We start from the raw sequence: 13,233 nt of genomic DNA, 5'->3' as shown, positions 1-13,233 counted from the left end.
CCGGGAAAAAAAAACTCTTTCGTTGGTGAAATGAGCCTCTTATGGACTCACTTTGCATCTTTATTGCACAATCTGATATGGGGGCATTCTAGACTTTTCACTGTAGTTTTATTTTCTTCTTTCAATATGGTTTAATAGAAAACGTGATTTTAGGCGGGGTTCCTTCTTTGTGTTTTTCCAGAAAATTTCGTCTTAGTATTGGAAATCCTTTGCAAAGTTCAACTTTCTGTTTTTCATTTAGCAGCTTTTTGGACCCTTATGACCTGATTTCATGGAGGGGCATTTTGGGCATTGTAAAGTGAGTTTTTTTCGATTCCTTACATGAGGTCATGTAGAAAACTCAATTTTGAAGGGGGTTTCTTCTTTGTGTTTTTCCAAAAAATGTCATATTGGCCCTCAAAAATATAATTTTTAACAAAAAAACCCTGCTGCCAAGTTTCCTTGTTGACCGTTCTGTTTTTTTTGCTTTGTAACCGGTTAGAAGGGGTCTCCTAACCGGTTAGATGTGCTTGGGTAGTGTTGTGGTTGTGATTTTTGGCCTCATAACTAGTTAGGAAGGTGTGGTAACCGGTTAGATGTTCTAGGGTTTGCTCCTTTTGACCTTTTTGCCCCTTCTTCTTCCGTTAGCCATATCTTCTTCATCCGGACTCCGAATCAAGTGATTCTTGAGTCTAAGTTCACTAATTTTTCGTTGTCTTTCCAATGGTATGCTTGGTAGCACCCACTTTTATGTTGAAAATGACCATTTTGCCCCTAGGCTCATTCTTGTCCGTTTTTGAAACGCCACTTCCGCATTTATTTCTTTTGGGTTCCGTGACCTCGTTGAGGGTTACATTGGTGTCTTAGAGACGTATTGTATCTCTAGAGACTGTTGTTTCATCTTTTGCTTCCGCATTCTGGATCCAGTTCGGGTCATCACATGATACATTGGGTTAAAAAATCCAAGGTCGTTACATCAAAGGAATTATGTGAATTGCAGTCCTCACCTCATCAGAACAATATGCAGGAAGACACCAAATTCCATCTGCAATGTAAATAGCAATAGCCTCTACTTTATTTATTTGTCTGAACATAGTAGCACCAAATTTTTGAATCAATGTTTGATTATCACACCAAGGATCTGTTAATAATTTAAAAATTAAACCATTTCCAACCTTGAAATCAATATTATCCAACAAAATCTGTCTAATTTCAAGCATTTGTTTCCAAATTGGTGAGTCTCCAACCTTTCCAATCATATTCCAAAAGGAAGATCTTTTAAAATAGATGGCTTGAAGCCATTGAATCCAAAGCTTGTCCTTTTTCTGCAAGAAATCCCAGCACAAAGTAAATTTTGTAGCCGAATCAATGTCTTTGATTCTTCTAATATTGAAGCCCCCTTCAACCAAAGGAACAGTAACTGAACTCCATTTTAGTTGAGAAAGTTTCTTCAAATCTTGTTTGCCACTCCTTAAGAACTGCTTAAACCTCTTCTCCAACTGATTTTTGATCCCCTAAGGAATTTTGAAGCCCAACAGCCAGTGATACAAGTAAGAATACAAAACTGATTTTTTCAATTCAACTCTTCCAGCCAAAGAAAGATTGATAGTATTCCAGTGACTTAATCTAGCATTTACTTTATCCAATAAGTTACTGAAATCTTCAGCCCTTAACTTGTGAAATATATATTATGTTGAAAAAGAATAAGGAAAGAAAAATAATTGACTGTTCCAATAATTTCTTTAGAGTAGAATTAATTTTGTTATTTAGATCATTTTATGGGCATCAACATGTGAAAAAAATAACTTCGTAAAAATGGTTTACATGGTAAAAAATAAATTAATTTTGTTATTTAGACCATTGTTTTGGACTTGTTTCATTGGTTTCCATGGTAAAAATGCTTATTTGATTGATTTTTTAGTGGCATATTGAAACACTGTTACTAAATTTCTTAAAAGGCAAAATAGTTTTTGCAATCTTTTATTTATTTATTTATTATTATATATATATGGTTTGTTGCAAATAAATTTGATAAATTGAATGAAGGGTAAAATATTTATGTTAATAGTAGAAGAGTTTCAACAAACTTTTTGCCAAACAGATAAAAAAAACTCACATATCATTAAAAGCTCTTCTACAATGCAGTTCTCAAATACTAAGGTGTTGTTTGATAAAACTGAAAATTATGCACTGAAAAGTTTAAGTATTAAATTTGAAGCGCTGAAATTTTAAATGTTGAATGAATTAATTTAAAAACCTATTTGATAATATTTTAATTTTAAGTACTGAATTCATTAAGATTGTTTGTTATATACAAAAACTGAATTCTGAAAGTTATACAAATTACATTTTTGCCCTCAATATATGGTACTCATAACAATTTTATATTTATAATATAAAAATATTAATAAAATAACCACATTAATTCACTCAATGAAATATATCAATTTAATAATGAATAATAATGTCAAATAATCAAAAAAATAATTGATGAAAATTTAAAATATATGAATTTTGGATTACATAACATTTATGTAGGATATTGAAAACGGTGCTACAAAGATTAAAGAAAGTAAAATTTAAAATATATGGATTTTGGATTACATAATATTTGTTTGTAAGATATCGAAAAGGTGTTACAAATATTAAAGAAAGTAAAATTTAAAATATATTAATTTTGGATTACATAAAATTTACGTATGGTATTGAAAATGGTGTAAAATTTAAAATATATGGGTTTTGGACTATATAATATTTATGTACAGTATCGAAAAGGATGTTAAAAATATTAAAGAAAGTAAGTGAAAAATAATTCTTATCTAGAAATAGAATTATATTATATAAATACTTGTGTTAAATCAATTTGAATAGGTAACCAAAAGAGACGTGTTTATAAGATAATACGTATTATTATTCTTATTCTTATTCTTATTATTATTATTATTATTTTGGGAATTTGGTAAAATTATATATTTTTTAAAGAATTTGTTCTATAACGTGAAAGTAAAAAAAGAAGAAAAAAAAAAAGTAACAACCAACCAAATATATATAGAAAAGTTTTTCAATTTTAAACAAATTGCAGAGAGAAGCCCTATAGAAATCGCAGAGAGAAGCCTAGAAGAGAGAGCGTGATTATTGGAGGGTAGAGTAATCGCTAAAAAAATAGTTTTAAAACCTAATCACTTACCGTCTTTTGCAATAAGCAACTCTTCCACGCTTAAAATTTTGGCTTCTTTTAAGCGGTACTTATCATGTTAAGCGGTGTCCTAAAATTTTATAAAACACACTTATTTTTTAAAATCACTTACCGTCCTATGCATTCAGTACTTAAATAGGAAATCAAACAGGCCCTAACACATAAGTCGAATACAAGTGATGTGTAAAAGTGGAAATAAAAGCTATGCCAAACGGCCCTATGTGTCATGATGGAGCAACAAAAAAAAGTTGTCCAAGATTGTGTAATTAGGACAAACCTAAGATAAATGTAATTTACTTTTTTTTCTTTAACCTCTTAAATGCCACTATTATTTTTGTTTTTATATTATATTTATTTTCGTGCTTATCCAAATGCACTATCACAGGTATATATTTTCAATTATTTTGTATTTATGTAATTGAAATTTTCGTAAACATAATATTTATTTTAGAAAATAGTTTTTAATTTTTAAATACATTTCTCTTTCTCGAGTAATAAATTTAATTAAGTAAAAATTATTGTCGTTAGATTCTCTTTTATTGAATATCAAAATTCTCCCGAAATATAGAAACACAGAGAACCCAAAAACCAAAACCTAATCAAGAGAGAAATTCACATGCTAAGGTTTAATAAGCACGGCGAAGAAGACGTTGTATTAGCAGTACCCTGTATTCAATTATCCATGTGCCATTTCCTTCCTACAACATTAGAGAGAGAAACTAGAGAGAGAAAGTAGAGAGAGGATAAGTGGATTAGGCTGGAATTGGTGTGTGCATACACACACATGCACACATATATATGCAATAGAATTCCCGGAGTTCATGTTTGATCAATCATGTCCAAGTCAGTGATGGTGAAGCGCAAGGAACGAAACCTCAAAAAGCTCTACAATGTCACTGAGATGATTACGAGACCGGAGGCATGTAATTATGTTGCCCTAAGTGATACAATTTAATTAGGGTTTTTAATCTTTTTTGTTTTTAAATTTGAATTGATATGTTTTTATATCCATTTGTTCGTGTGTCTGACTGAAAAAGTTTCATTGTTTTTAGAAATCATCATGATTGGATTTGCATCAACTGTTGAGAAATTTCAATCTTGATTTGCTACTGTTGGTGAATTATATAATTCGATTAATATCTGGAGCTTAGGGTTTTTTGATTCTTGAAGAATCCACTTATTATTCTACCTACGGGAGTTTCATTTTGAACTCTCTAGAACTCTCCCTCCCTTTCATAAATTCATCCAATCATTGGTTTAAATGACATGCTTTTACATGTTATGTTGATTTATTGGTCAAGTCAGGATGCAAACGTTTGGTTAGTGCTTTTGGACACCATTATTAATGTTGTGTTTGTGTGCTTTTTAGATCACCCCAGTTTTGAGAGGGAAATGTAGGATGCAGGGGCCGATAGACGAAGCTGATTATGAAATCCAGTCAAATACGGTGAGATAACAGGGTAATTACGGGTTATTATTCTTATCCTTTTCTGTTTATTTTCTCCCTTTTTTCTTTGGGTTTTTTCAAATTTGTGTAGATCAGTAGGTTCACAAGAAGCATCTTTTTCCTCTTTCCATTTTTTTTTACCAAATAAATTATGTAGCAACGGGACATAAAAACGATACCTGTATTAGAGTGTCTAGCGCAACAGATTTGTAGTTATATTATTATGTTTTCTGGGGACTCGATAAAAGCTTTAAGGAATTGTCACTTATACTATACTCTGATCTCTACATACAAATGGGTCAAAGGGAATTGGGAAACAACATGGAGTATGCATATCCTTAGGTACTATTCTTCTGCTTTTTTATTTATGTGAAGTTATCTTGATGAACTCTTAACTAGTATCCTTTACCATTTTGTGTACTATTTGGATCAATGATACGTGTCCTTCATAGTGTTCTCCATTCTGTTTCATTTAAATTCTTGTTCTTGTGGCATACTAACCCGTGGACTAATTATATTCATGCAATTTGTTATTTTTTCGTACATATGAGCTCAAGGACTAGTCATATTAATCCCACAAAGTTAGGCTTAGGGAAAATGTGGGGTTCTCTCATCACTTGGTTATAAGAAAGAAAGAAAAGATGTTACTTTGTCTCAGGAACACCACCGTCATTCGTTATCATGACGAATCAATCTATCACTTCGTACCTATCATTATGATCTATTTGTTTTCTTCCAGCTCTAATACTGGCTATTTAGAAAAAAAAATAAAATCCCACAGTTTGGGTTTGTCATTCCTCACATTTTTGGACTTTTGTTATGACTTATATGGGGTTAGTGTAAATTTTGTGCTAGCAATCTTCATATTGTACATCGTTAGTGATGTAAGAATGTTGGCAAGGAAAGAGAAAAAGATATGGAAATTGAAAGTACAGGATATAAGTTCTATTACACCTGAAAAGATGAGATAGAAACAGAGCTGTGGTTTTAATAGGAATTTAAAAGTAGGCATTGTAATTGTTTTTTTTTTTGGTAAGTAAAGAAGTATAGAAAGCATTCAAAAGGGGAACGTGTCCCTAGAATACACAGAGGCCAAAGAAAAAGCCAAAAGAGGGATCCTAAGGACCCACAGAGGCCAAGAAATCAACAATCTCCTCTATAGACGTACAATATCTGCCCATACCCCAACAAAAAATGAAGCTAATAATATGGAATTTCAAAGGAGACTCCTTCCCATCAAAAGATCTGTTATTTCGCTCCTTCCAAATGCATCCTAAAACACGTAAAGGAGCTACCCTCCAAAAAAGACGAGCGAAAGAACCCACCCCACATGCTCTCCAAGAGTCAATCAAACCTCTCGTCGTTTGGGGCATAACCCATTGCACTTCAAACAAGCCAAAGATCAAACTCCAGCAGTTGTGAGCCACAGGGCAATGCAACAACAAGTGATCCACTGACTCACCATCCTTTTTGCACATGCAACACCAATTAACTGTAACCTGCCTTCTCCTTATGAAGTTATCAAGTGTCAGAATCTTGCCCCAATCTGCAGTCCAAAGTCCAAACAAAAAAAGCCACTTTGAGAGGAGCCTTCAAATGCCACACCGTTTTCCAAGGGAAATCAATCTATGAGAAACCCGAGAGGCAACAAAAAAGGACCAAACCTCAAATCTTCCCTGAGTAGATGGCACCCAATAGAGGGAATCTGGGCCACCACTATCCAGCATATGTCTATACAGCAAATTAAGAAAGTCAGAAACATCGTCCAATTCCCCATCATGAAAATGTCGTCGAAAATGCACATCCTTAGTAATCCTTCCGCTATTAAGCCGATAACAGTCAGCTACCAGTCCACGTCAATCCTAAAGAGCCTAGGGAACAAACAAGCCAATGGACGCTCCCCACACCAAACGTCCTCTCAAAACCGAGTGTTCCTGCTACCTCGAACTTTGAATCTGATGTGTTTTGAAAACTCATCCCAACCCTTCCGAATGAACTTCCAAACCCCAATACCACCAGGTGATCTAACCACACGGGAGCACCACCCACCTCTCTCCTCCCCAAAGCGGCAAGAGACGACCGTCCTCTATAATCGATGTCGCTCCCCTCCAAATCTCCAAAGCCACTTCCCTAGGAGAGCCTTATTAAAAGGGATCACCCTCCTAATACTTAAACCACCCAACTAGATACATCTGCACACTTGCTCCCAACGAATTAGATGGTACTTAAACTCATCTCCCAACCTAACCCAAAGGAAGTTCCACTGAAGCCTTTAAATCCTTCCAGCCATGGTGGCGGGGATCTGAAAAGGAGAGAGAAAGTATGTGGGAAGACTCGCCAATGTTCTCTTCATAAGGGTGACCTTCCCGCCCTTCGAAAGATACTGCTTCTTCCACCCAGTAAGTCTCTTCCCAAACCTCTCAAACCACAGGGTCCCAACCCCCAACCCTTCTTGACGGTGAACCCAAAGGCATGCCCAAATAAGAAATGGGGAAAGAGGAGATCCCATAGCCAAGCATCGCTACAAGTTCAACAATGTTATGCACCTCCCCCACAGGGACTAACGAACTTTCCCTACGTTCACTTTTAGACCTGATACAGCCTGAAAGCAAACTAAAACACATCTCAAATATCTTATCTGGGACACATCTGCTTCACAGAAGACCAATGCATCATCTGCAAATATCAAATGGGAAACCTCTATCTGATGATCCGAGTCTCTGCCCACCCTAAAGCCCCTAATGAATCCCAATTCACAGACCTCCTCATCAATCCTCTAAGAGCCTCCATAACAATAATGAACAAAAAAGGAGAAAGAGTATCTCCTTGTCTCAAGCCTCGAGAATTGCCAAAGAAACCTGACGGAGCCCCATTCACCAACACCGAGAATCTCACTGACGAAATGCAGAACTCGATCCACCTCATCCATTTCACCCCAACCCAGCCTCTCCATCATATAAAGTAGAAAACTCCAACTAATGCTTTCTCAATATCAAGCTTACAAAGAACTCCCGGAACACCACTACTCAACCTAGAATCCACACACTCACTAGCAATGATGGTTGAATCCAAGATCTGCCGACCCCCAATGAAAGCATTTTGAGATTCTGAAATAACACTATCCAAAACATCCCTCAACCTCGAAGTAAGGACTTTAGCTTTCAGCTTGTACAAACACCACACCAATCTAATAGGTCTAAAAGCCTTCACACCAGTGGCACCACCCTTCTTGGGAATGAGAGCAATAAAAGTAGCATTCAAAGATTTCTCGAACCGCCCAAAAGAATAGAACTCCTGGAATGTCCCCATCACCTCACACCCGACCACCTCCCAACTCTTCAGCAGGAACCTCATAGTGAAACCATCCGGACCCGGGGACTTGTCGCCATTGCAACTCTTTAGCTCCTTCAAAACTTCCTCTTCGGAGAAAGGAACTTCTAGACCCTCCCTATCCATCTCTGAAATCGAGTCAAAAAGCAAGCCACCAAGTCTAGGTCTCCAACTGTATGTCTCAGTGTACAATCTCTGATAGTACGAGACAATCCTCCTGCACACCTCCTCCTGTGAGCGTTAGCCAACCTATGAAAGAATTTTGTATTGCGGTCACCCTCTTGGAGCCATAAGACCCGTGACTTCTGACGCCACGATATCTCCTCCAAAGTAGCAATCTCCGCAAACTCTCCCTGACACTTCGCCCTCCGCCTCCTCTGAGCCTCGACAATACCACCTAAACCTTCCAACCTATCGATCTTATCAAGAGCCCTATTCTTCCTCCACTCCAGATTCCCAAAAACCTCCTTATTCCACCTTTTAATCTTAGCCTTCAAGAGCCGAAGCTTTCCGGCCAAAATAGGAAGTGCCGACCACTGTAGCCTCCTAAAAAAGGAATAGAATAATATTACTACAACTTGTATTAGAGGAAATAGAGTTAATTTAATTATGGGTAAATTACCTTGACCCCCTTGCTGTATTTTCTTATTACTCATAGATTAAAGTTTTTGCCTTCTTTCTATGACACTCCTGTCAGAGAAATAATTCGTTAAATAACTTAATAGTTCTTGCACTTTTACTGTAATGCCCTTAAATTAAAGTGGCGAATTACAATAGTTCCCCTGCTCTTTGTTGCATTATCTGATGTCAACAATATGAATTGAATTTCTCGAAATGCCCTGATTAGTTATTAGATTGCTATGAAAATCACAAAACCCTAACTCTTCTATCACAATCACGAAACCTTAACTCCTCTTCTATTGATCTTCTGCTCCGCCTCTCTCTTCACAACCCCTATCCGGCGTCTCCGCCACAAACCTGTGCACAAACCCGCCACAAACCCAACCGCCGCCCCTCTAAAATAACATTCCCACTCCGGCCACCGACTGTGATCCATGTCGCCACCTACTTTCTCTTGTTTAGATCCAACCTTTCTCTCTCTCTCTCTCTCTCTCTGTCTCACTCAAACAAGGCAAGAAAACAACAGTTGACTAGAAGCTTCTTGGCGGCGAGAATGTTCTGGGCATGCAATCTGATCTCTCTCATATTGAACCTCTCTCTATCTATTGTATTTCTTATCTTCCTGGCAAATCATGTGTTTTAGTAGCCACAGCTGAGCGAAACCCATCAAACCATTGATCAACGGTCAAGGCATGCCTGACATGTGTCTGAGAATATCCAAGAATTATTGGGTGCCATCGGAGGGCTAGCTGCTTCTCTCATCCATGTTCCAACAGAGGTTGTCAACAAAGGATGCAGACCAGGCAATTTGCTTCAGCTCCTGATGCTGTCCACCTTATTGTTTATAGGGAAGGTTTCAAGGTTCTCTTTTTTAATGTAATGCATTCATTGTTTATATGAATGAATAAGTAATTGAATTTAATTTCTTAAGGATCTTGGTGAGAATGGGTTCGAGATCGTTCTTGGAGATTGCTAGGTTGCCTTGCATTAATCAGGGCGGCACTGTAAAGGCCGTAAATCCCTTCAAAGGTCCTTCGATTTATCTTGATGAAGCATCTGTTGGAAGACGAAGAGAGGTGCTGGGGCATGTTTGGTGGGCTTGTTTGACAAAGAAGTTGGAAGCTTTGGTCAGATTGCTGAATGGGCTGGACTATGCTGGGTCCAAGACTGACAAACATTCCACATTTGGCTTGTTTACTTTCTATGGAGATCATCTTATATGTTGGAAAAGTAAGAAGCAATCTGTAGTTTCAAGATCTTCAGCAGAGGCTGAATATCGTGCCATGGCCCAAGGTACTTGTGAGATTCTCTCGCTTTGATCTTTCTTGGAGGAACTAGGGCTAAGTGAAAAACTGTTCTCAGACTTGTTTTGTGATAATAAGTCAGCCATTATGCTTGCTTCAGATTCTGTTCTTCATGAGAGGACTAAACTTATAGAGGTGGACATTCATTTTATCAGAGATAAGGTTCGTTCGGGAATTATCAAGCCATGCTTTGTTCGGTCCTCTAATTAGTCGGCAGATGTATTTACCAAATTCGTTGGTCCATCTTTTGCTTCATTCCTCGATTACCAAGTTGGGCTTAATTGATATCTTTACTTCAACTTGAGGGGGAGTGTTGAAATATCTGTATTATTATTATTATTATTATTCTTTTATTAGCTGTTTTCAGCCTTTTATTAGTTGTTTTTATATAAGATCCCTATTATCATGGGATCACGTAGATAAGATCCCCGTTATCATGCGATCACGTAGATAAGATCCCCATAATCATGGGATCACGTAAATTTTGGCATATTTCCTGTTTTCTTTTGATTTGGTTTCCTTTCTTTGTACCCTATTCTTGTATATAAATATAGCTCTTGGCTCTTGTTTGAGTAAGCCAAAACCCAAAACTTCTTATTTTGGTATTAATCATGTAGCTAACTCTATGTACATGTGCTCTCTCTTCTAGTGGATTTGCATCCCGTCATGAGATCTTGGCAATGCTATAAAAGCATCATGTATAACCCCAACACCCCCCACCCCCCACCCCCCCCCCTCTTAAAAAATATATATATATATATATAGTTGCTTGCAATTAATGAAGTTCTTGTTATTATTATGAAAAGGTATGTGAGTAGTTGCCAAGAAAAAAAAATAATTACAAAAAGGTATGCAAATTTGTTACAATTTCTTTTATAATATATTTATATATATGAAAAAAATGAATGGGAGAAAGAATTGAAAAGACTGATAATGCTGTAGATTCACTTACGACATTGAAATCAAATCAGATATGGTGAGGACTTGAGGTCATCAAGATCATTGATATAAGTTTTTATTAAACTAAAAATGCCGTAGGAAATTAGCTAAAAATAGGGCTTTGCAAGGAAAATAAGATTTAATGAAGTATTGATAGTGCTGTTTTAAGCTTCTTTGTATTCCTTTGGGAGTGCTTCCCCTCTTGAGTGCCTTTAATGAAATCTTACTTATCATTGTCCTTATCATATCTAATATTTAAATCATTTTCCTTTCTTCATGCTTGAAGTGTGGCTGAAATATAATACAATAAACTGGATAAGAGGAAGGATGAAGATAAAGTGAGTTGATGTCATGAGGAACTAGGTAGAAGTATGACTTTTCTCCCTACCCTCTTTGACGTTGGAGTCTTTTACTCCGACGCCCTTTGACTTTCTTTCTTTCGTTGGCTCTCTGTTTTTCATTGGCAGGGAATTGTGATATGCTACTGTTGTTTCTCGAGGTGGCGACACTTCCACGCCTCAATCTCCATGGAGAGATCAAAAGTTTTTCAATCGGCAAAGACATGGTGTTTAGGGTTGATCACCAAAGCATAACGAAACGAGAATCTGTTCTGAAATCTTTTCTAGTCGGCCGTTTTGATCGAGATGTGGGGTGTATTGAGGGGATCAAGGTGTGGGCGACGAAGTCTTTGAAGGTATCGTGTGGGGTGATGCTTTCATCCTTACCTGACGGCCTCTTTCTGTTCAGGCTACCGTCGGAGGATGAGGCACAAAGGGTTTTGGGTACAGGAAAGAAGAGATGGGGAGATGCTATTTTATCCATTGATGTTTGGTATTTTGCGGTGGGATGTTCAGCGGTGATAGATCGAGAAAGGACAAGAAGGGTGGTGATGTACGGCTTGCCCCTTCATCTTTGGTACCAGAAGTTGTTCGAAGCCATAAGAGATTTATGCGGTGGGTTCAGAGGTGTGGAGGCAGACGATTTGGCGGGTGGTGAGAGAGTTCTTCACTACGTTTCTGTCGGAGGTGCGTTGACGGAGTGGCCTTTAAGGTCACCTTGATGGAGGAAAATTCACCATTCATCCTTCTGAAGTCCTATTATGGCATTGGTGAGGGTTCCCACCTCATGCCTGAAGAAACAAACAATGGTAGAGGCCGCTGGCAGTTGCAGATCCATCTCGGCCCTCAAGGACAGAGATGCGTGTACGTCAACGCGCCGGTCGCGAGTGGGGAAAGAAGACTCATGAGTTGTACGCGTAACGCCCATAGCTCTTCAAATCTTCGATATGATCGCTTTAATGGACACCATCCACGTGGCTTCATAGGGGCCTCTCATGCATCGGTCTCTGATAGGCCTATTTCTGGGCCTTGAGTTCTGGGCTTGCTAAGCCCATTGATAATGGGTTGTTATTGCATCATGGGCCACAGGTTCCCAAGGATTTTAAGAGGAATGTTTTGTGGGGGCCCAACAACCACTTATCCATTTCCTTTCTGAATGACAAGCCAGCCCACAGACTCTACCCAAGCCCAACCAAGATCATTTAGATAATAATCCTAAACTCCCACAACGTCTTCTTCACGACACTTCTATTAACAGACTGTGGTCCTCGCTAGAGAAAAGGGGATGGATGCAGTTCAGTGCAGATGGTTTGAGCGCGGATGAGAAGGCTTTCCGACACAATAAGTGCTGTTGTTCTGCAGCGTCTCTCCCTTCTGGTTCTGTTTTGCCAACTGACAGAAGCTTTAGACCAAACAGGGGCTCTAATCAGATTCGTCGTGGACACAGATGGTCTCGTAATGATAAAGAGAAGTGGATTCACACCTCTTCAACCAATGATCCAGGTGTGTCCTCAGTCCCTCACCTCAAGAGCCCTCCTTAGGCTCCTTCTTTTACTCCTTGTGGGGTGTTGGGGAGTGGTGTTGAGATGGAGAAGGGTGTGATGTCGGTTTTACCATTGATTAAGCTCGGGTTGAATGCGGAAGGGATAGCTGGCCGCGGGCCTGTCCTTTCTATGTTTGTAGACCCAGAAGTTTGTGCTGTTAAGGATTCGCCTGAGGGGTTCACGGTTTGTGTGGGATGTGATCTTCATTTTCAACTGACAAATGACTTGGCGTTGGCTCTGCTGAAAGAGCTTCGTCTTTGTGTTGCTCTGAAAGGATTTAATTGCTTACCACCTGAAGGGTTAGAGGCGACTGATTCTTTTAACTTCTTGAATTTTGGGAAGGGTGACTTCGCTACAGATACGAAATTGCAAATGGATATATCTGTAAGTGGAATGGATAGTGCAACGGAAGGGATCGACAAATTGGCCTCCATTCAACAGGTCTGTTCCAGCAAGGTTGTCCCATGGTCAGATCAATCTAATATGGGATTGGTGGAACTGCTAGTTGTTGTACGACCCGGCTGCTCTGAAACAG

The 13,233-nt window shown here is 38.2% G+C and overlaps 1 protein-coding gene across 6 annotated transcripts in view; it reads left to right on the top strand.

Moving 5' to 3' along the window:
* The first annotated feature begins 3,710 nt into the window (after positions 1 to 3,710).
* LOC132268283 (protein PARALOG OF AIPP2-like) overlaps positions 3,711 to 13,233 on the top strand; it is a 64,423-nt gene continuing 54,900 nt past the window's right edge. For 2 of the 6 annotated variants that reach the window (XM_059769112.1, XM_059769111.1), the window contains exons 1-2: positions 3,711 to 4,094; positions 4,545 to 4,622. In XM_059769112.1, the coding sequence (XP_059625095.1) occupies positions 4,011 to 4,094; positions 4,545 to 4,622 (162 nt within the window). In that variant the 5' untranslated portion in view covers positions 3,711 to 4,010. Of the gene's footprint in view, positions 4,099 to 4,544; positions 4,636 to 13,233 lie in introns of those variants that run through there. The other 4 variants (XM_059769114.1, XM_059769113.1, XM_059769115.1 and 1 more) reach the window with 4 other exon arrangements.

This window comes from Cornus florida, unplaced genomic scaffold (genome assembly GCF_030987335.1).
Source record: "Cornus florida cultivar Cherokee Brave unplaced genomic scaffold, ASM3098733v1 CherokeeBrave_3.0.0_Hap2_Chr08, whole genome shotgun sequence".
Lineage (NCBI taxonomy): Eukaryota > Viridiplantae > Streptophyta > Magnoliopsida > Cornales > Cornaceae > Cornus > Cornus florida.
Note: the sequence above shows the minus strand (reverse complement) of the source record. Positions and strands in the feature narration are given on the sequence as shown.